Source organism: Ctenopharyngodon idella, chromosome 17 (genome assembly GCF_019924925.1).
Source record: "Ctenopharyngodon idella isolate HZGC_01 chromosome 17, HZGC01, whole genome shotgun sequence".
Classification (NCBI taxonomy): Eukaryota; Metazoa; Chordata; class Actinopteri; order Cypriniformes; family Xenocyprididae; genus Ctenopharyngodon; species Ctenopharyngodon idella.
Genome location: NC_067236.1, coordinates 12209220 through 12233474, shown reverse-complemented (window position 1 = coordinate 12233474; position 24255 = coordinate 12209220). Strand labels below are relative to the sequence as shown.

Here is a 24255-nt window from a genome sequence, read left to right as displayed (position 1 = left end):
GCTCATGAAGAAGAGTGCTCATGCGTTCAATGTATTTGCACCTCAGAATGCTGTTATGACGCAAGATTAATTTAAACAGCCCTCTGCAAACACCCTTGTAATTCGCTTCAAACTTTTTGAACTTTATGAATGATTATTTTATAGAAGGTTCAAGTGGTGTGTATAAGGAATTGGAAGGAAGCAGATTACGTCTGTTTCTAAGGCACGCAGTGCCATCTGCTATTGAAAACTAAGCTCAGAATCGATTCGAGAGAGAATCGCGATACATACAGAAAATATCAGAATTGATCCAGAATAATTTCTCGATTCGCTGAGGTATCCATGTATTGTCCCATTCTTAATGTTAACACAGGCCAGAGACTGGACACGGTGAAAGAGGAGAGCACAGATGCACCAGTAGAGCAAATACTGTACCAGACATAGCAAGCTCACTGTTCACAATGCGCAAAATATTAGAAGAAAAATATAAATATTGAAATGGGGGTGGGGGTTTATAGGAATGTATCTGTGAAGGGAACTGACTGACTTTAGAAAAGTTTCAGTTTTATTTTATTTTCCTCTTCCCTCCATATAAAGTAGCACAGCGCTGCTTTGTGTACAGCAGTAACCAAAGAAATCACTGCTGTTATAAGCGCCACCTACTGACAGAGTTTATTTGCATTTTCATTCAGTCCGTCTGTTGTTTTTGTTTTGTGCAGGTGTGTCTTATGTAGCATAATTTCACAAATCAGACTATTTTGTTTCTAATTTAAATCAATAACAACTGCTCATGCTACATGTTAAGCATCTTTGTTTAGATCATGATTAAAATGCAGTGGTGCCTCTAATTTCCAATGGCTAGATATTTTTCATTTAAGGCCAGTTTGCCTGTTATAGGGCAAATAAACAGCAAATAAATTTGCTTAAATAAAGGGGAAAAAATCGCAACTAGTATCTGAATCGGCCATGAAAAATGATGATTGGTGCATCACTAATTATTAGTTTTATTTTATTAATAATGCAATAATGTATGCAAATATATTTTACTTTTTGTTTTACAAATTTAGATTTCTTTCCATATTTGCGAGTGTTTGTAAATGCTTTAAAAGAAATGAAAGCAATAACATAATTTTAAAAAATCTTTAAAATTAAAAAAAAATAATAATAATAATCTTTGTTTTTTATGCATAATTTTTGTTTTTGAGTTTTGACAGCAATGTTTGCAACCTGCTTAAGTACAGTATTTGTGGTACATGTACACCTTGATAGGAATCACTGATTTAATAGATTCCTTCCCAACAGGGGGAAACTCAAGTGTTTCCAGTGGCTGACTCAGGTGTATCTAAGTGCAGTTGCCAGAAGAATTCATTATATTTTCTTCTTTCTTTCTCTCGCTGCTTTGTTTTTTCCTCCTGCATTCTTTTTTCTCTTTTCCTGAACCACTCTGAACAGCTCACAGGGATCATGATTTCACCTTTGACTCGCAGAAAATGTAATGGGATGTTGGTCAAGGCTGCAAGTTTGATTTTCTTTAAATTAGAAAATGGTGCATAAATCAATGAGGTTAAACAAAGGGCATCTGAAATGTGACTCAATTACAGAACTGTTCATATATTCTGATCAGATAATTTGGCACAATTTTTCCCCTCTATGAATATCATTTATCGAGTATGCATATAGAGCAGAATGAAACACGATGTGTCGCAGATTCGCAACCACCGTAGACTTTGAGCCAGATGCGTCCACCACAATATTTCGATCATTGTTTGACCAGTATGATTATTCAATGCCAAATTCAGACTCTCCATCCAATCTTGAATATTTGGTACTTATTTAGGTACACAGTTCATGAAAAAGCAAAAAAAAAAAAAAAAAAGTAACTATATATATATATATATATATATATATATATATATATATATGGAGGAAGAGAACCTAATTGAGTAATCAGCCTCTCCTCTCTACTTCTGTTAGAAACTGCATATATTTAGCCCCTCCAGACTTCACATGACTCACTCCAAACTCTCTGAATTTATTTGCATTTTAACAGCCTATTATGTTTCAGTTTCTGTGTCAGACAGGCTGTTCACTTAAGCAGCAAGGTTAGATTTCTAGTTCTCACATTTATCTGATTTGCATGATGCTGTGCTGCCACTCGATTTCTTCTTCTTCCACATATAAAAAAAAATTAAAGTTTTTTTTTAATAGTCAGAATAAATAATAAATAAAAATACCACTCAAGAATGAGAGTTGTGTAAAGCTAGTGTTATACTTTCCATGTGCGCCGGGGGTCCATGTGACGTAAAAATCGTCATCGGAAGGTGTACGCGGAGCCTCTTTGCGGACATACACTTGCCTCCCATTTTTTGTGACCAGGCGTGGAAAATTAAGTACGGAAATTAAATTTTGCAATTGTTGGTTCAACTCTGACTCTGTGAAATCTTAAAGACTTTTTACAGCTGGTGAATTGTCACGCTGTGTTTTAACCTGACGCATTGCAAACGATTTCACTGTCCACACTGAAAATGAAACTGAGGTGTAGTGTCATATAATCACATCCACTCAGAAGATGTTTAATGAACTGTTACATGCAGAAGAATTTTGGACCAGTGAGATTTTACGATGGGCAGGGTTTTTGCAGAAATACAAAGATTAAAAATAGGAGAGGTGAGTATTCATAAACGTCATAAATCTCAATAGCTGCATTTTTAACCTCCGAGGTATGTTGTTTACTACTAACAAGCACTGTTGTTTGTGTTGGAATGGAACTGGAGTCACAGAATAACAGGAAACAGGAATCTGAATTTGATAACAGGAATCACTCCAGTGTGTTCAGTGCAACTCTAAGGTTCATTTGATTCTCAGGACTTAAGGCAGGAAAAGCTTTTTAGTGGACAGATGAAATATTAAAGGGGTCATGAACTGCATTTTTTTATTTAAATAATGTTCTCTGAGGTCCACTTAATGTTTTCAAGATTTTTACTTTAAAAAAACATCCTAATTTAGAAACAGTAGGCTATTGTCTATCCTGTTTTTGACCCTCTCTTTGAAACACTGTTTTGATGGGCGTGCCGCATTCAAGACTTGGAAGTAAACGCCCACTGCTATGATTGGGAAACAGTTTTGCCTGTTAAAATCATTTTCAGTGTCCCCATTACGTGCGGCATTGTTTTGAAAACTTCAGATTTTGAAAAATATCTTGTTACATAGTTTAAACATTTGCTAACAATGTGACACATGAATGCGTATTACATGCTTTATAACTTTATGGCCTGGTTTCACAGACAGAGCTTAGCCTAAGTCAGGATTAGGCCTTAGTTCAATTAGGACATTTATGTAGCTCTTTTATAAATGTTCACTAGAAAAAATAATTACTGGTGGGCATCTTGAGACAAAACAAAACAAAATGCAAGTTGCTTTCAGTTAAAACAGCTCAAACATGCATTTTAGCCTAGGACTAGCTTAAGCCTCGTCTGTGAAACCAACCTGTGAAATAAGTCTTTATAAGGTTGTGGCTAATAAAGTTTAAGTACTTGGAGTTAAATGATGACTTATGGTGTTTCGTGTAAACAGACTTATGAATGAATGTACCATCGTTTGTTGCACTCGTTCTTATAGGGTATTCAGTTCATCCAGGAGCGTCTAGCATTCGATAGTCTTTGACGGTAATAAGATTCACTGAATGAGCTGCTTGTCAGGTTATAGATGCTTGTTTAGACTGAATTTGCAATGGACTGGATGAGATTCAGATCAGATATTAACAGTGTTCCCCTATTATACAACCATGATATTGAAACAAGGTATATACCTGATAAGGAAGAAATTTAATTAAGGAAGGGGGGAAAAAAAGGCTCTGCAGTGTTCCTTTTTTAAGGCTTTCTGAAATCAGTATGCTTGTGTTATCTGTGTTAGGACTGTGTTTTTGGATTGTGCTGCTGTGAGATTTCTGAGGTAGAAAAATCAGTGATTCTTTAACGCGTTTTTTTTTTTTTTTTTTACAACAGCATACAACATAAAGCATGTTGAAACATTTACAATGCTTAAATTACACAGCCTTTTGAATTTAAATTACACAGACCTGCACTGCCCTCTAGTGGCCAGTTAATGCGCTGCAGCAGCAGCACCCATTCGCTCGTTCCAGAGTAACAGACACTAGAACAATGCGTGCCTCTCAGAAGCTCTTACTATGAAGTGCTCGGCCACTTACAACTAGCCCAACCAGACTATTAGAAGCTCATGTTTATTCGCTCAGTTAATGAGGGGTAGCATACATATTCATAAACACCTTTCACTGATCAAAGAGGCTCAAACTGTTTTTCCCACTTCATGTCTGCCAATTATTTCTTAAGCCTTTCTGAGCCCTTTTGCCAGATTATTGGCGTGACCAGTGCATATCGCTTCCGCTCACACACCAGCTGCGTGCGCGTTTTTGTTTGGAATGAGCAGTTCTGTAACCCAGTGCAACAGGTGGCCACACAAAGAGACGAGTCGCGTGCAGCTCTCCCGCCGACTCCGCGGCGCTCGCTGCTTAGCAACACACTCGGAACTGTGACTGTTGTATTCAGATGGTTTTGAAGACTCTGTAGTCAAGTTTGTCAGGGCGTGATGTTGGGCAGCAGCAGTGCAGACTGCTTGACCATGGGCGTCATTTTGTTTTTAAAACTGGCGGGTGAGAAGGGAAGATGTGGACATGCTGGTTGGGAAGTCACAGTATGCTCAGTTTGCTGGTAAAGGCTCATGAATATTAATTAGGTTGAATATTAATTATGCTGAAAATTCAGCTTTGCCATCATAGGAATAAATTACATTTAATTTATTCCTATGGTGTGGTGTGGTCACAGTAAGGTGTCAATGACACATGCAAAGTTTGGTGTCAGTATAAGAAATACAGCCTCTTTTGATACAGAGTCAAATACAGTCTTTTGGCTTCATTCCATCGACTTTGTTGATGCGGTATACAGCTTGGACAACTATGGCAACATTGGTATCTATGTTCTTGGCATGACCCAGGAAATATATTAAGACCAGTTTAATGACAATGGGCTAAATTAATGAAAAGCTATTAGCATTTTTTAAATTCATAACTTGAAACTTTGAGAACCTTCAGGGCATGGTGCTAATTGTAATGATACACCAGTGCATTCGTAAAATATAGCAATTTATAATCATAATACTATATTGCAGTTAGAGGCAATTTCATGTTTTGTTCAATTATAGCACCACCAAGTGACACAATCCCACCAATTTTTTGTTACCTCAGAGTGTGCCCATACATAAGTGTGTCAAATTTGGTGAAAACTTTTCCAATTTGTTAAGGATTTATAGACATTTATATTTATGAGCACATAAAAAATGAGTAGTGCATGACTTTGATTGAATTTTTTTTGCTACTTACTATCAAAAACTTGACATTTGGTGTTTAGCCAATGACATATGTTTTCGATTTTCCTATGGTGGTTTCGTCTCAACAGTTTCAAAGATATTTTCAAAAGTTGTTTAAACGCTACATCACAACGTTGCACTAATCATAAAGTGAAACCTAGCAAGTTTGGTATCGTTGGACTCAGGATTCAGGAATCTAAGGAAAATAAGTCAACCACATCCAAAGTTATAAGCATTTAAATAATTTTTTTCACCATTAGGTGGCGCTGGTCCGAAACTTCTCAGACTCCTTCAGAGCATTGTGCCGATGACCCATACCAAGTTTCATAACGATATGTTCATGTGTTCATAAAATACAGTATTTTTCTACAAAATTAAAAAGGCCGACATTGGATATTTGGATTAGGTATCACTGGAGTCGGCATATTGCCCCGAATCTAATGAGACCACTTATATGATTTTTGGGCACACGGTTTAGAAGTTACAAGCTAAAATGGCCATTTTTCTGGACCACTAGGTGGCACTGTGCCGAAACACTGAACATTGCCTCAGATCATGCTTGTGAGGACATGTTCCAAGTTTGGTTCAAATGTGATAAAGCACCGAGATACATCGCTACGTAAAATTCATTCGCAAATTTTTCAAGAATGGTTGGAGTTATCGGAAAGCAAAATTTTTGCCAGCATGGTCTGCAAACCATCTAGGATGAGTTCGAAAAAGTGTCACAGAAAAATAACTAGCTTGTGTATTGATCCAGAGATCCGATACAGGGACTCTTTGCTTAAATCAGCTAATAAATGCCAAATATTACTAGTTGGTGTAGCGACATTACATCAGTAACATTTTTGTTTGTAGTATGAGGCGCTTGCTTTTAACCTCAACAGTATCATTAAAACATTAACCTCCGGTTTCACAAACAAGGCTTAAGCCTAGTCGCAGACTAAAATGCATGTTTGAGCTGTTTTAAATGAAAGCAACTTGAACTGGCATATCTTAAAATATGTCAGTGCCATTGTTTTGTTTCAAGATACACACTAGTAATGTGTTTTTCTTTCTATGTTTATAAAAACTACATAAATGTCCTAATCCTGGCTTAATCTAAGCCCTGTCTGTGAAACCAGGCCTAAAATAGCTGCTTATAACTCTCACAAATGAAATGAAAACCCCTCAACAATTAGAGATGCTCATAGATTTGCACAAGTGGTGGGGACAAAACTGGCTATGGAAAAAATTGGTGGGGATATTACTAACCACTTACTTCCTCAGCGAAAGCCATCGGAGTGTGGAAACACGTCCATTTCAATACAAAGAAAGGAATTGAGTGACTCAGGTTGACGTGTTATTTTTCTCTGAAGTTTCACCATTTCCTACTTTATACCCTCATCTAAATACGCATGACCCTTCTAGCCCTTGCATTTTTTTTTTTATATTTCCTCATTTCTCAAACCTCAAGAGGTCTGTTTGTGTAAGAGAGAGAGAGAAAGACAGAGAGCTCTGTGACGGACAGCATCTGTCCTCAGTGACATGGGTCAGGGTGGAGATGTGGAGGCATATCTTCCGCACCAAGCCACGCATGCAACAGGCAAGTGTACTTGTCCTTTATCTGAGGGGACTGAGAGAAGTATAGTAGAGAGGTTTGTTTGAGATGTGATGAGAGGGACACGAAACGCATAATCTCGCCTGTGTTACCAGCTCTTTTCTTTTTTTGTGGTTGGGAACGAGAGAAGGTCTGTGTGTGTTTGAGTGCAGCATCATTTGCGATTGAAATTTTCTTGTTCTACAGGTGTGTGTTTTTTTTTAAACAAGATTTTTTTTCTTTGTGGGTACATCCCTCATGTGTAAGCTGTAACTATTCTGTTTGACCAAACTTCTGGTTTGAAAATTTCTGCAACAGGAAGCATATGGTTTACAATGCAAAAAGCTGCAGCCTGAAGTTTCATGGGTTGCTTAGTGTTGCGAGAAATATTGGGTGTTAAATCCTGTGTGGTTTCACTTTAATATTAATCGTTTAGTTAAAAATTCTGTCGAAAGCATGAATCTTTTTTAGTACGTACTGGAGAGCTTACAGAGATGTGCTCACTGCTATTACTAAATAAGATGCAAGACTAATGACAGCGGAAGAACTTTTTGTGCATCTGTTTTCCCCTTTGGCTGTTTGTGTTGTGATAGTGGTCATTTTGAAGCAGAATGAAAGTAAAGTGAAAGATCAAATAGGTTTTATATAGTGTGCGTAAATGTTAAAGGTTAGTGTTGAATGCAAGAGTGACTGCAAAAAGAGATTATTAGAGTTTCTGTCAACCTCAGCTGAAACAGGAAGTTTTGAATCATACAATTTGTTTTAGTTTCAACACTGAACGACCATATTCAGTTCTTCACTACAGCATTTTTAAGGGATAGTTCACACAAAAATTAATATTTACTGTTAAGTTGTTTCAAACCTGTTTTGACTGACTCTTTTCTATTAGGTCAAACGACCCACTATTCATTCTCATTTATTATACCGGTAACACTTTACAGTAAGGTTTATTAGTTAAACACTAGTTAATGTATTAACTAACATGAACTAACCAATGACCAATACATTTGTTACTGTATTTACTAATCTTCGTTAACGTTAGTTAATGAAAATACAGTTGTTTCATTGTTTGTTCATGTTAGTTCACAGTGCATTAACTAATGTTTACAAGATTATTAGTAAATGTTGAAATTAACATTAACAAAGATTAATAAATGCTGTATAAGTGCAGTTCATTATTAGTTCATGTTAATGTAGTTAACTAATGAACCTTATTGTTAAGTGTTACCACTATACTATATACAGTTGAGCTCGAAAGTTTACATACCCCTTACAGAATCTGCAAAAATGTTAAACGTTTTAACAAAATAAGAAGGATCATAAAAATTGCATGTTATTTTTTATTTAGTACTGTCCTGAATAAGCTATTTCACATAACAGATGTTTACATAAAGTCCACAAGACAATAAAATAGCTGAATTTATAAAAAAATTCCAGTTCAAAAGTTTACATACCCTTGATTCTTAATACTGTGTGTGGTTACCTGGATAATCCATGACTGATTGTTTGTTTTGTGATGGTTGTTCATGAGTTCCTTGTTTGTCCTGAGCAGTTAAACTGACCATGTTCTTCAGAAAAATCCTTCAGGTCCTGCAGATTCTTTTATTTTTTCCAGCATCTTTTGCATATTTCAGCCCTTTCCAGCAGTGACTGTATGATTTTGAGATCCATCTTTTCACACTGAGGACAATTAAGGGACTCAAACACAACTATTAAAGAAGGTTCAAACATTCACTGATGCTCCTGAACGAAACACGAAGCATTAAGAGTCAGAGATATAAACTTTTTGAATTGAATGAACAGGATAAATAGTACTTTTTTTGTCTTCTGGGAAACATGTAAGCATCTTCTGTAGCTTCCGAAGGGCAGTACTAAATGCAAAAATATGATCTTTAAACAAAATAAGTTTTTTCATTTTTAGAAATTCAATTTTTTTTTGTCTTGTGGACTTTATGTAAACATCTTTGAAATAGCTTATTCAGGACAGTACTAAATAAAAAATAACATGCAATTTTTATGATCCTTCTTATTTTGTTAAAACGATTAACATTTTTGCAGATTCTGCAAGGCGTATGTAAACTTTTGAGCTCAACTGTAAGTCTTCTGAAGTCACATGATAGCTTTATGTGAGAAACAGGCCGAATTTTAATCTGAACTTTAATTATAAACAAATCTTTCATTTGATTAGGAACTTTTAAATGAATCAATTTCACAAACTGCTCTGAACGATTCATTTGCTAAACCTGACTGATTTAGTACTCGAGTTCAACTCAGTGACCCACTGGAGTGGAAGATCTTTCAATCTTTCGCTTTGTGTCTCAGAAAGCGTATGACATGATTTTGAGTTTTGGGTGCACTATCCCTTTAACTATCAATACTTTGGTGGAGAGAAGAGTCTTGAATTCTTAAGTGGTTCATCAGTGCACAGGAGCGAAAGTGTAAATAAGAGTCGTTCTGTCCTCAGTTTGATTTTCTCTGTCACTTCTTCCTCCCAACTCCACATGAGCAGTTCAAGTCACAGATCACCTGGGTAGAGAGAGAGTTTGCTGACATTAATGTTAAGGTAAGATCCCTGAACTTTCTGCTGCCACCTGCTTTGCTCTATGAGCTCTATCATACTGTCTGTCAAGCTGGGGTTCAATCAGGATTTACAGTAAAGGAAAAGAGCATGCCACAATCTCTGAGCTGCCCGCCAGCCATCCTGAGTGTTTGTTGTTTCTTCTGATTATGACTTCCTCTTGTAATATCAGGCTGAAGTGGTCAGGGTCAGAGGAAGAACCTGTGTTTTAAAGCACCACTGTATTATTAGCTCAGTTGATTGTGAGGGAGGAGAACACTGAGAGGGGAAATCAGCCAAGCATAATGGCACAGGATGAGCATTTTAGTGTCCACCCGACGGAAACAGACATACATTCATCGTTTTCTGGTTCTGTGTAGTTTTCTTTCTTATTCTTTGTTTTTTCATTTGTTTTTTCTTTTTTAAGAGTCCAGTATTGTATTTGTAACCCTATATTGTATTTGTTCTAATTTTCATATTATTCTCACATTTTCTTATTAGAGAGACCAAACATCATAGGATGGTCTGAAATCCCCCTATTACTCAGGCGGCTAGACACACATCTGTCAGACATTGTCGCTCTGTTTTTTTTTTTTTTTGTTTTTTTTTTAAGTTCTCTGGAACCATAAAGGCTAAAATATAAGCATTTCATTTTCCCAAAAAACCTGCTTTTTCAAACTTCTCCTAGGCTCTCCAATCTTCACTAAACTTTGTACAAAGCAGCTGTTGACTATGCTGGCAAATACATTTAAGCATGGCAAAGATATTTATCAGTTAAACTTTTTAAAAAACCCTTTAAACCCTTTAAAAACCCTTTAAACCCTTTAAAAACCCTTTAAACCCTTGCGCCGGTGGTACACCACCTCCCGTGAAAAAATTAATAATCAAATTACTAAGCAAACACTGACAGAAATAACACAAAATAGGTATCATTTTAAAGCTTAGAAACTCAGCTTTTTAATGCATCTAACCATTTTAACCACCCTTAGCGAGTGCTGAGTAGTCCCTCTAAACCGGAGTGTACCGCCCACGGGCGCCACCTTGCTACGAAAAAAATTAATAAGCAAATTTTTCAAAACTAATGCCTTGATCTACACAAAATAGGTGTCATTTGAAAGCTTAGAGTCTGAACTTTACAATGAATGTTACAAATTGATTAACTTCTCAGTAGTGCTGAATTTTTTGCTGATAAATAAAAAAAATATTTTCATAATTTATGAAATACTTTTTTTGTACGATGTACTGCAATGTGTCAAAAACATCATACAGCTCAGATAATCATGTGTCATATGTCATTTGAAAGGCCTCACGGAGTAGAATACAGCAAGCATAATTGGTCTGGGCTTTGACTAAATGTGAGTGAGTACATGAAGCCTCCAAGACCCATATGTAAACAACATACGGATGCGGCATTTATGTAACGTTTTCGCTCGTAACTTCATGAAACATGCTCCGATTGTGGAATCTACAGGAGATTCTATGAGTCCAAAATCAACATAATCCAATGCGTCGATCACAAGATATTCCTCACGGAGTTACAACACACAACACCCCACAGGCGCTAACTAAAATCAAATGTAGCTTTCACATGACGTTTTTTGCTCATAATTTCATGAAGCATGCACAGATCATAGAAAATGGCTGATCATTACTTACAGTGGATGCTCCCGATGAAAATGAGCCCAAATAAACATAATCCAGTGCATCGAGATATTCCTCATGGAGAAACAACTTTAAAAATGCCCATTGGGGGGTGTTTTGATGCCATCACAGCAAAATTTGACCCAGATGCAGCTCACATGTAGAGAAACTTCACCAAAAAGAATTAAGTTTAAAAAAGTAATAATAATATTTTAATATAATATATTAATATATAATAAAATGGTTTAAAATATTTTATTTCCTCTATCTAACTTTATTACTCATTCTGACACACATTATTTGTCACATCCTCCCTCTCTGTCTCTCTCTCTCTCTTTCTGTTTTTTTCTCTCACCAGTTCTGTTTTCAGGTCTCAGTCTCTTCCTTCCTCTTCCTGCCTACTTTAGTTGTTGAGCAGGGCAGAGCACACACCCTCAGTCCCATACACACTTTCACACGCACGGCCAGACCTTGCTCGCTCCCTCTCTGGGATGAGTTTTGTTGTCTATGGCTGCCCCGACTGCAGGCAGATGGGGGTAACAGTGGAATGCCCTGGCTAGAGGAGGGATGAAGAGATGGAGAAAGAGAAGAGGAAGTTTAAAGTCAGTCAGTTATTGACTCTCTACCTGTTCAAGCGGCAGCACAGTAAGACTTTAGCGAATGCCACTCAGTCCAGTGAGGAGACGAACAGCACCACGAACTCGGCTCCATCTAGTGCAGCTTTAACCGATGAACATACAACATGGACACCGGTCAGTGCGCACACACAGTATAATCGCATTGCTTCGTAGAGGCGTTGTCGTTTGTTGTTGTTGTTGTTGTTAAGGGTGGTTGTTAGTTGAGAAAAGGAAATGTCATATTTGTTTTGTTGAATTGGGCCACACCTGGTTGTCAGATAAACACAAGTTTTTGTAATGATACTCTTCTAAAAAATTAATTGCTTGAAGTCAAACATTCAGATAAGATGTTAGTGACTGGAATTTTGTTGTCCTTTTTAATACAAAACATCAAGTGCGTGTTTTATCTGGTGTATCTGCAGGAGAACACCTATGTCTCGAAGCTCTGTGACACTTGGCTGTGGTTGTTTTTCTTTCTCTCTCTCTCTCTCTCTCTCTCTCTCTCTCTCTCTCTCTCTAGATTTTTTTTTTATGTTGCTTGTCAGCAACACCCTAAAACCTGTCAAAAAAAAAATCTTCCTTTTTTCAGCTAACTTGAGTTTTGTATGAAAAGTGCAACAAATTGCCTTCTAAAAATAATATAAAATAATAAAATAAATTGATAAAACGGCGAGCCTTTTGAAGTAAATAAATCAATGTGCAAAATAATGAGAATAATAACAGTAATGTGATAGTGATTCAAAATATTATAAGAAATTAACAAATTAATCTGACTGAACCAGCAGTATATCTCAGATTCCTAACATCCACCTTGACTAGCATTTATTACATGCTGTAGACTTATATTTTGTCTGGTTGTCTTCAGATAAATATTCATTTAGCTTAATTTTTAAAGATATAATCCCCCTGTTTCACAGACAAGGCTTAAAATGCATGTTTGAGCTGTTTAAATCGAAAGCAACTTGCACTGGCATATCTTAAAATATGTCAGAGCCATTGTTTTATCTCAAGATGCACTCCATTAATGTTTTTTTCTAAGGCATGTTTATAAAAGCTACTTAAATATCCTAATTGAACTAAGGCCTAATCTTGGCTTAATCTAAGCCCTGTTTGTGAAACCAGGCCTACGTGTACATAAACCATAAAACTGTACATAACACAAATATCAGCTGCAGCATCTGCCACAAGGATAAAGGAGTAGTTCACTCAAAAATGAAAATTGTCATCATTTAATTGCCCTCATGTTGTTCCAAACCTTTATGATGTACTTTTTTCGGTGGAACAAAAAGATATTTTTTTTGAAGAGTGTTGTTAACCATACCACTTTGAATGACCACTGACTTCCATTGTATGAGACATTTCTCAAAATATCTTCTTTTGTATTTCACAAAAGAAAGAAAGGCATCATTTGGAATGGAATGAGGGTGAGTAAATGATGATTTGAGTGAACTATTCTTTTAAATGGTTTATATATTGATGTATTGGTGTTTCCATTCCAGTGATGATTTTAAAGGTGAATTAGTCAGCATTATGGGTTGTGGACAAGCAGCCGTTTTTCTGATATTAGTCTAACTGGGTTTGATGCTATTGTTTGTGTGCTTTTATTGTACCAGCCAGGTTCTCAGAATGCAGTGTTCAATTTTATTTCAGCCATTAACCATTTCCTCCCAAACATGTTTCCCCCTCTCTCTTTCTCTCGTCACAGAGGAAATGTGACATATAGCACTTTGATTAACATGTACTAACTTTAGTTAAGAATAAACTGATAACACATTCTGATTTGATCTGAGTGTTTTTCTTTGTGACTTTAAATTGCATGAGCTTCTCACCTGCACCCCTGCTGTTGAAACTTGCAAAATAACCATTGAATAACAAGTGGTGGTGGTGGTACCTTAATGTTCTTGGATGATAATTCATAAGTTGCAGTTTCAGTTCAAAGTAGATGCGACTGATCCATGAAAAAAAATCTCTGGTATAAATATTATATAAACATTTTAATACACTTTATCTCCTGCAGGGGGTGCTTTGTGGTAAGTGGAATCCCCCTCTTGAGAGTCTGAGCCTTATTTGGATCTCATAACGTTGCTTAGGCCACTAGAGATATTTGTCAACAGTGGTATTGGTTAAATCTTGAAATAGAGTGCATTGTTCTGTGACATATACATGGTAAACCACCCAAGCAGTTACTGTGAAATGATTAAAGCAATTTGCTCATTGTTCAGTGTCCTCCTGCATAGGATATTATGTCCACTTAACCCAGCTTTAAGCTTTAATAATCAAGCTTGTCTTCCTGACCAATCAGATGGTCTGATATGCTGGGTTTGATATTACATATTTTATGCCAACTACCCTGATATTTCTGTCGTTGATATCCATTTCTGTCTCTTGTGTTGTAGGAAGATGGTGAGATCAAGGAGATCAACATCACACATGTGGTTAAGGAGGGGGCAGAGAAGGCAGACCCCTCGCAGTTTGAGCTGCTCAAGGTGCTGGGGCAGGGCTCCTTTGGAAAGGTAAAAATACTCTCATATGCACAAACTTTAAAAGGAAGACGCTTCTATACTGCTACATCTGTTAATAGATGTCTTGTGTTTGTCGGCTTTGATGTGTGAGATGCTGCTGAAACTGTGACAGCAATTTTCAAAAGCAAAGACTAGTTAATGGTGATTTTGTAAAGATGTTCAGAGGGTTGACCATGGTTTCAATGCTCTGGACCAGAGCAAACAAGAATGAATGTGAAAGTTGGCAATCCTCCCAACAACACACCTATCACCTGTGTCTGGGTTATGTACCATCCAGTATAGAGAATTGAATAGAGAATGCCTTATAACTTATAATTCCATTTCTAAATTTGAATTCAAGATGCAAACAGGATCAAATTTGAACTTCAGGATGTAGAATAGTACATTGTATTTTTTTTAAATATATTTTTTATTATTTAAAAAAAAAAAAAAAAAAAAAAAAAAAAAGAACCCTAACTTTCCTTATATGAACCAGGTTAGAAGAACACCTAATCATCCAGAATGCTCTAATTGATCTGGAACGATATAAGTTTCCCAAATGCATTGTTAGCCAGCTGTAGTCGCAAGTTCTGTTGTAGCCTACAAACATTTAAAAAGTTGTGTGGTTGGGACTACTATTCTGGACCTGTGGTTAGATGTATAGTTTCTTGTCAGTATGACGTGGACTTGAATAGATCATGCATTTTATCAAAATAAGCAATCTAACATGCAGTACAATCTATATTTTTTTATTCCAATTGTACTGTAAACAAATTTCATTTTATGTCTTTTAGTTTGTCAAGACAAGAGAACATCATTTTTGAAGACTGCATATTTGCTCTACTACCCCGGGGGGGAACAAAAATAGCAAAGTAGCCCTCAGATGCCAATCATGCCACTCTTGTTATTTAAAACAATAATCTGACATTAATTTGATCTCATACCAAATAATTACCAGAAGTTATCTGATGTTGAACCAATGCAGTTCAAATGACACGTGCGACAAAGTTATATTATGGTTTTGGGTGAACTGTTTTGAATAGTTAGTTCATTTCTCCAACAATGCATTGTAGTATGGTAGTTAAGCAACGAGTTATGTAACTGTAGAGTACTGAATGGTACTCGAATCTCAATAGCCGGGTTTCCATTACAGATTTGCACAAAACTTTTGCAACGTTTTCTAAATGTTGATAAAAAAAACAATTGCAAAATGACAGCGTTTCCATTAACTGATGTTATGCGACTAAAACATAATTTTTTCCTCTCGCGATAAGTCATTCCAAAAATCATGGCAACGGATGTTAGTAGGTTTAAGTAAGTAACTTTTACTTACGCCAGGTGACCTCAAAATGCGAAAAGAAAAAAAACTGTTTCCTTTGCAGTTTTGTGAAATATTCCTTTTTCGAATTCCCTGAAAAACCGTCTCATGTGAGCGTAAAAACTTTTTTGTGAATTATGGGAGTTTTTGCGATTTCAATTTGTGCAATTTGAAGGTAATGGAAATGCAGCTAATGACATTTAAGGACCTTTTTACAAAGTAAATGTAAGAACATTTAGCAATGACTTGTTGAATATATAAACAATTATATTTGCCTAGGTTGAATATAATCATTAAAGATCTCTTCCTGTCATTCAATTCAAATTCAACTTCCTTTAGGAAGTTTTTTAGCTCATCAATTAGAAAAGAGACTTCTTTTTTTTTTCCCAACTCTGGTGTGTGTTATCAGCAAAACTGAGTGAGTTTTTACCAGGGCTTTTACAGCACATTCTTTAATAGCATTAAATATCTAAGTATTTTCAGAAATTGACTTAAGTTGCATTCAGACAATGTGACTGAATTGTTTAGTGAAAACATGTTTTTTTTGTGTGTGCACAGGTGTTTTTGGTACGGAAGGTAACCCCTCCTGACAGTAACCAACTCTATGCCATGAAGGTCCTGAGAAAGGCTACACTCAAAGGTAGAGCATCAGTATAAACACACACACCACAAACCACACAAGCTTCCTTTGCTAACATAAACAGTGCTTCAACAACAGCTACTTTCATTTTACATTGTTCTCCTGGGCTGTTTAATGTTTTTTACTCTAGTGTCACTCCTAGTTTCTGTGTAACCACAGAGTATTACACCAACCATGCTTTTAATTGTTCTCATAGTGAGATGCTGTAAATACAATGTTTTGTTATATTCCCTGAACTGCAAATTTGCATACCACTCTGAGTGAGGTTGCAGGTTAACGGTAACTCCTCTGTGGGTACACTTACTTCCTGTTTTTTTGTGCATGTACCCCAATGACAGAAAATCCCACCATACATACAAAACCTGAGGTTTTCAGTTCAGGTATCTGTTTACTGAAATCTCAGTTGTTCCCTCTTTCTACCTCCCAAGCATGTGAATTGGGACGCACCTTATGTTTTCGTGAGAGCTGATAACATCACTTCCTACAAACAAATGCTATCAGATAAACTTCTGCTTCAGACATCTGTTAAGCTGAATCTGCTGATTCACTGGCCACTTAAAGTAAAAAATGTTTTCATGCTTGGCTCTTATTATCATTCTTGAATATATTAATTGCATAGTTGTGATTTGCTTGGTGATTTTACAGATGTTTTATCACTGTTGCCCAATATTACAATCCATAAAGTCAAATTACTCGATGAAGTTTGACTTTATGTTGGCTGTGGCCAAGTATTTCACCTCAAAACCCATGTGAATTTGTTCTTGTCACAGTGAGAGATCGTGTAAGGACTAAAATGGAGAGAGACATCCTGGCAGACGTCAACCATCCATTTGTGGTTAAACTCCATTATGGTGAGTTAGTGTGACATTCTGTTTTATGGGACATTGTAATATTTTGTCATGCCATTTCCCCTTCTTTAAAGTAACAGCTTGCTCAAAAATGAAAATAACATTTTTTCGTTCACTGTCATGACATTCAAAATTCCTTATAACTCCATGGATCAAAAAAAAGAGAGATTCTGAGGACTGAACTGGTATCTTCTTTCCCATGTAATGATGCACCATGAAAGTATCCCAAAAGCAGCCCATTCCAAGACTCTAGAAGTGATAGCTTTCTTTAAATTGTTATTCACTAAAAATCTTGCCATCTTACACTCCTTGACAAGTTTATGAAAGAAGTAGTGATGTCCGATTGAGCTGGATCATTTCAAATAATCAATTAAATTAATTGATTCAATAATTCAGTCACAAATTGGACTACTCTGATTCAACTTACTGACTCCACAGTTTGGTTGCAGTGGTTAACAGCCCACTGGATGGGCTGCTATTTAGTGAATAACAACTTAAAATTTGGTCTTTTGGATTTTGAAGCTTTAATGACATGATGGTGAGTAAATTATGACAAGATTTTCATTTTTGGATCAACTGTCTCTTTAAATGACACAAAGGGCACTTTGAGTGAAAGTGGAAGTCAGTGATAAAACAGCTTGTTGTTGAAATTTTATTAAGCAGGAATTATTAAATGATTTCAATTCAGTGTTCCTGAATAATTCTGATCCTCTAATTAATGTAAAGATTACAGTTTTTGTTGTTGATGTTGTTGCAGAGTCATTACATTCATATTGAGTAATTTAACGTTGCAGTCATGCAATTTACGTTCTTGGAAGCCTTAGATTATACAGGAAGCTGTGGGAGCTTATCATTATTTACTAACAGATCAGATAAACTTCATTGTTAATACACTGTTCGTAAACGCACTCTTTCTGTATGTGTGTTCAGCCTTTCAGACCGAGGGTAAACTCTATCTGATTCTTGACTTCCTCAGAGGGGGCGATCTATTCACCAGGCTGTCAAAAGAGGTATATAATACTCATAACAATGAGCACATTATCCTCTCCTTTTTCTCCTTTGTATTCACTCAATCTCTTTGGTGTTCAGGTGATGTTCACAGAAGAAGATGTGAAGTTTTATCTGGCTGAGCTGGCACTGGGTCTAGATCACCTACATGGTCTTGGCATTATCTACAGAGATCTCAAACCTGAGAAGTACTTAACACACACACACACATTGAACATAAACTCATTGAGGAGATACTTGACCTTACAAACACATGTACACACCATGAATTCTTCAACTTGTACTGGATAAGACCTCAGTTACTGTCGAGTATGAGTGTGATATTGTTTAGAATGTGATTTTAACCTGACTGGCTCAAAATGGCATGACAAATACATTTCTATGTTCTATTTTCTAGCATCCTCCTGGATGAAGAGGGCCATATCAAACTCACAGGTACAATAAATACACTGTGCTTTACCAAAGGATAGAGATTAAGTGTTTTATTTAGTTGGTGTAATTGGTTTTGTAATTTCTCTCAGATTTTGGACTGTGTAAGGAAGCTATCGACCATGAGAAGAAGGCTTACTCCTTTTGTGGGACGGTGGAATACATGGCTCCAGAGGTGGTTAACCGGCAGGGACACACCCACAGCGCTGACTGGTGGTCGTTTGGGGTACTGATGGTATGTCCAGATTCAGTAGAAAATGAGAAAACCTTTGATGTCACTTAAATTTTGAATGATTTATTTGGCTTTAATGATTGCTTTCTGCTTCTATTTTATACAGTTTGAGATGCTTACCGGGTCACTGCCATTCCAGGGAAAGGACAGAAAAGAAACAATGAATCTCATCCTAAAGTGAGAATCCACTGAGTTTTGATCTTTTTATAGAGATGAAGCCTAGTCTCAAACTAAATAATGCTGTGAAATTGTTATTTGAAATTAAGCATTTAGGATAAATGTGTTTTACGTTATGATTGAGCTCATTTTTTGTTCTGGGAAATAGTCTTCAGTTAATCAGACACTTTTCATTTAACTGGTGTAAGGAACCCCGCATCGGCCCAAAAACGGAATCCGACGGCCTGGGCGAAGGTTAACGCGTGTATGCCTTTTCAGCGCATCTGTGAAGTTCACTTAATTTCACTCGTTTAATCTGACTCCAATTTTAAATGATTATTACTCTTAGGTTTCGTTCCCAATTGGAAATTAATCATTTGTTATGTATTAATTTTGATTTTTGATTATTCTGGGTATCTCATAATTTCAATTATTCGTTCATTACGGTCTCATCATCGCTTAGAGAAATTCACATCGGCCGACTGCGTTCTCACGGACATAAATTCGCCAGTTTATGATCTAGTCAGAGGATGCAGAGTTAACTAATGCATTTGAGTCGAACCGCCACATGCTTGTTCATACAAAAATACAGTTTTCTTAGTCACGATACTGCAACTTGCTAATTCAATAACAGACAAACTCAAAAAGTCCCATGATGTGCCAATATGCACCTTTCATGGGGCTCTCTGGCTTGGCCTGTCCTGACGCAGATTTACGGAAATGACGGACTCCATAATCTACTGGTCATAATGATTTCAGAAGAATCCAGAGTAAATCAAATATAACATTTTATTTGTCAAGTAAAAATGTATCATGTCAATTTCATAGTTGGACAATTAGAAGCCAATTCAGAAATAATAAATGCATAACATCAACTGAAATGCACATGCACACAGTGGTGGATTAGTGTTTGAAGACACTTGTCCACCACTGTGTGGGGGCTTCTGGCTACAGAAAATCCCCCCTGACTGCTTTGCACTTTACCTTATATACCAAGACCAGAACAAAAGGATTGTAAATTTTTATTACACCAACACCTGTTTTGGGGGGAGAGGAGTGGGTTTTCACAAGTGACACCACCCAAAAGGAGGACAGAATTCTCCTTAGTTTTTAATCTTCTTCATAATACCAGTGACTGCTGTGAAATTGAGACCATTTTACCAATCGCACTAAGACATTTAAAATGACACCAAACATGAAATGAATAAACAATAGATACACCAGATACATTATACTTCTTGGAGAACTTTCAGTGACTTGAGTCAGGCGGAAAGGAAGGAGGGTGTGTGTGTTTTGGGGGGAGGGCTATTGCCTCCTGTAGATGTGTGAGGGCAAGGCATTGTCCTATGCTATTTCTTTGAGATCTTCTCTCCAGATAAGCTTTATTGCTTTATTGCAGGGTGCTTGATCTCAGTTTTTGTCTTAGCAGGAAAATCAAGTCTTACACTGGTTTGCTTCATTTGCTAATAGCAAGCTGTTTAAAGAAAAACAATTTATGCTGTTAAACAAAGAATTCAGCTTTGCCATCACAGGAATAAATGACATTTTAAATTGTAATAATATTTCACAATATTACTTTTTTTTTTTTTTTTATATTCTTGATCGAGTAAATGCAGCCTTACTGCAGTGGATAAGAGACTTCTTTATAGAAAGTCTTGTCCACCCCAAAGGTTTGAATGGTAGTGTATATGTTGTAAGCATTATTCAGTGTCTGAGTCTTGATCATTGTTTGCTTATCTCTTCAGAGCAAGGTTGGGGATGCCTCAGTTCCTGAGCGCTGAAGCTCAGAGTTTACTGAGAGCTCTGTTCAAGAGGAACCCCACCAACAGACTGGGTAATACACAGTCAGATTGTTTTATATATATATATTTTTTGTGATTTAGTGTAACCTCTCAAACCGCATTAATAGCATGTTAATCTTGTGAAAGGCTTCCTTTTCAAATTGAGTCAGTTACATTGATGTATTTGACATTAGAGGTAATTGAAAGGAACATTTTATTTAAATGTGCTATATTTTCATAGCGAGGAGTGTTTTTTCTTTTTTTATTCATACTTTAACTGTTACCAGGATCTGGATCAGATGGAGCCGAGGAAATCAAACGCCATTCGTTCTTCATGACTATTGATTGGAATGTAAGATCATATTTCAGATTACTGCAACTCTTAAGAAGTAGCTCTATTATAGATTTGTCCTCCCCACTAGTAAGAGCTGAATGTAACAAAAAAAATGCATAATCATTTTCAGAAACTATTCAGGCGAGAGATAAAACCCCCATTCAAGCCAGCAGTGGCCAGACCTGACGACACCTTTTACTTCGACTCGGAGTTCACTTCTCGTACCCCTAAAGGTGAGAGGTCATATCTATGATCTGTGACCAGTCTCATTAGGTCATGTGATCAGTTTTCTTTTTGGACCATGGCGAGAGTAGTTAGGCCACTCAAACTGACATTTAAAACAAACTATGGGGGAATTTAAAGGGATAGTTCATCATGTGAAAAACAAAAAGCGGGGTTTAGAAGAATGTTTGGCATAAAGTTGCTCTTTTACATATAATACAATGTGGATGGAGACAGGGGCTGTCAAAAAAAGACAAAAAATATCATAACAGCACTAGAAGGTATTCTTCTGACTCTGAACGATAGCTCTGAGTAAGGGACGGACCAAATTAAATTAATTATTTCCAAAAAGTCTAGCAAGATTTTTAAACAGTAAAAATAATTGCCAGATAGCCATGGTCCCCATTCACTTTCAGTTTATGAAAAAGAGGAGAATGAAGATTCTTACACATAAGAAAAAAAATGCATCTTTCTATGACAATGATAACTGTTTTCATTTTTGGGTGAACTATCCCTTTAATAGTGTCCAAGGTCTTTTCATGAATAAGCTAGTCATAGAACAGATGGCCGTGTTTTCTTCCTGATCTTCAAGCTGAGCTCACTGCAGTAGATTTGGAGCTTTGGGTGGATTTTTCAAATGTCATCAGCAGCTAAAATGGAATATGCATGTGGGCTTCATGGTTTCTCTGCTCTTGGCCTTTCTCAGATTCCCCAGGCGTTCCTCCCAGCGCAGGGGCTCATCAGCTCTTCCGGGGCTTCAGCTTTGTTGCCACAGCAATGCTAGAGGAGGAAGGCAAAGTGGAGCCCTCTCAACCCCCTCCACACCCTGTGGTACAGGTAAAACAACTCTTTGTGACATTTTCCTTCAGCTTTTAGATGCTGCATGACAATATTAAAGGGTTGAAGGTTAGGGTTGAATTAATCTGTGGCATGCTTTCAAATACCATAGAAAATAATTAAGTTTTTTGTGCCATGTTACAAGTTTATAAATGCTGTAACTTTCAAGTGATGCTCATAAAGATAGCAGAAAAGATATGTGACATTAAGGTCTGCAAGGAATGTTTAAGGGGCGTTCACTTATAGCACAATTAAATCGCTTGAGGTTAGAGTTTAAATTGTTTTTAACCCAGGCTAGAACATGATTTATGATTGAGTGAATTTATCTGACCACTAGGAAGCAGTATTTCTACCTTTTCAGTTTGTTTTACTATATGAAGAGTGAGTGTAATACAGTTTAATGGAGATGATACAGTGGTTAAATGTTAATGAAGGGTGTGTGTGTGTGTGTGTGTGTGTGTTTGAGTGAACTTGTATTTATTCCAGAAGACCCCACAAAGTACGAAAGATACAGAATGTTTGACTTTGTGGGGTCCTTTAATTGGAACCCTCAAGGACAAAATCTTTTATATGAGACTAAATGCTAACTCAATTTACAATCGTCCTTCCCTACACTATACCTAAACCTACCCGTCACAGGAACCTAATGTAATTTTAACATTCTTATATATATAAGAAACTTAAGACACATTTTTAATATAAAAGAATGTTTTAACATAGTGACTATAGTGACTTATAAGATTTTGTCAAACATTCTTATATATGACTTTTAAGATGTTGTCTTTGTGGGGTCATTTGGACCCCACAAAGTAGTATAAACAAGGATGCGTGTGTGTGTGTGTGTGTGTGTGTGTGAGCGTGAGCGCGCGTGCATTTTTGTGATTTATGAGGACACAAATTTGTATAATGACATGGGTATTACACTGGTATTACGACGTAAACATGAAATATGAGGACATTTCATGAGTCCTCATATTTAAAATAGCTTTAAAAACATACTAAACAATGTTTTATTAAAAATGAAATGCAGAATGTTTTCTGTGATGGGTAGGTTTAGGGGTAGGGGTAGTGTAGGGGGATAGAATGTACAGTTTGGACAATATAAAAACCATTACGCCTATGGAATGTCCTCACTTTGATAGCAAAACAAACGTGTGTGTGTGTGTGTGTGTGTGTTGCTGTTCTAATATTCTATTCTCTGTTGTGTACCTGTCTCCAAGCAGCAGCTTCATGGTAAGAACATCTTGTTCAGTGACGGTTACGTGCTGAAAGAGGACATTGGCATGGGCTCTTTCTCTGTCTGCAAACGCTGTATACACAAAGCAACCAACACAGAGTATGCAGTAAAGGTTAGAGCCTCACTCCCTTAACTTGTCTTAATATTGTAATCAAGTCATACAAGTGTCTTTGAATTCATTTCTTTCTTTGACATCAGCATTTTTGGTTAGGTTAGATTAGGTTACCTAACCATCTTGCATTTTATAATCATATTCTTTGTTTTTTTTCAGATATATTCGGATGCTTTGTGGAAAAATAACTTAATTTAAATGAAATATATTTGCTTTTAAATGCTCTTTTAACGAAATGTCATCATTAAAAAGATGAAGGTTATGTTCACTAAAAGGGTTTTTAGATACATGTGGTCCTCAGGTGACTAATACATAATCTATTGATAGGTGATTGATAAAACAAGCACCGACCCATCCGAAGAGATTGAGATCCTGCTGCGATACGGCCAACACCCCAACATCATCACTCTCAAAGATGTAAGTACAAAAAAAAAAAAATCACAATTAACTAATCTGCAGGAATCATCTGCATTTTTAAAATGTGACACATGCAAAATACAGAGAGCGAAAAATACTACCACTCCGTATTTAATTAAATAAAACTGTTGTATTTCAGGTCTATGATAATGGGAAACAGGTGTACCTGGTCACTGAGTTGATGCGAGGAGGTGAGCTGCTGGACAGAATCCTCAAGCAGAAGTTTTTCTCTGAAAGAGAGGCTAGTGCTGTGCTGCACACTATCACAAAGACCGTGGAATACCTGCACTCTCAAGGGGTGAGAAAACATGCATGGATGAACACAATCACATTTAACTTGTAGATAAAAACTTGCCACTAACACAGAATCTGTCGTTATGATTCACAGCTTGTGACAGAGCCTAGCTTTCCCTCTTGTTTTTAAGGGTGTT

The 24255-nt window shown here is 36.6% G+C and overlaps 1 protein-coding gene across 6 annotated transcripts in view; it reads left to right on the top strand.

Moving 5' to 3' along the window:
• The window catches only part of rps6ka1 (ribosomal protein S6 kinase a, polypeptide 1), a 74385-nt gene that overhangs the window by 46544 nt on the left and 3586 nt on the right, over positions 1–24255 (top strand). The window contains exons 3-19 of one of the 6 annotated variants that reach the window (XM_051869303.1): positions 9447–9500; positions 11494–11887; positions 14149–14265; positions 16130–16211; positions 16982–17062; positions 17990–18069; positions 18149–18255; positions 18465–18502; positions 18589–18731; positions 18835–18905; positions 20630–20718; positions 20953–21017; positions 21130–21232; positions 21928–22058; positions 23279–23407; positions 23735–23824; positions 23964–24122. In XM_051869303.1, the coding sequence (XP_051725263.1) occupies positions 11711–11887; positions 14149–14265; positions 16130–16211; positions 16982–17062; positions 17990–18069; positions 18149–18255; positions 18465–18502; positions 18589–18731; positions 18835–18905; positions 20630–20718; positions 20953–21017; positions 21130–21232; positions 21928–22058; positions 23279–23407; positions 23735–23824; positions 23964–24122 (1662 nt within the window). In that variant the 5' untranslated portion in view covers positions 9447–9500; positions 11494–11710. Of the gene's footprint in view, positions 1–6802; positions 6944–9446; positions 9501–11493; positions 11888–14148; positions 14266–16129; positions 16212–16981; positions 17063–17989; positions 18070–18148; positions 18256–18464; positions 18503–18588; positions 18732–18834; positions 18906–20629; positions 20719–20952; positions 21018–21129; positions 21233–21927; positions 22059–23278; positions 23408–23734; positions 23825–23963; positions 24123–24255 lie in introns of those variants that run through there. The other 5 variants (XM_051869307.1, XM_051869304.1, XM_051869305.1 and 2 more) reach the window with 5 other exon arrangements.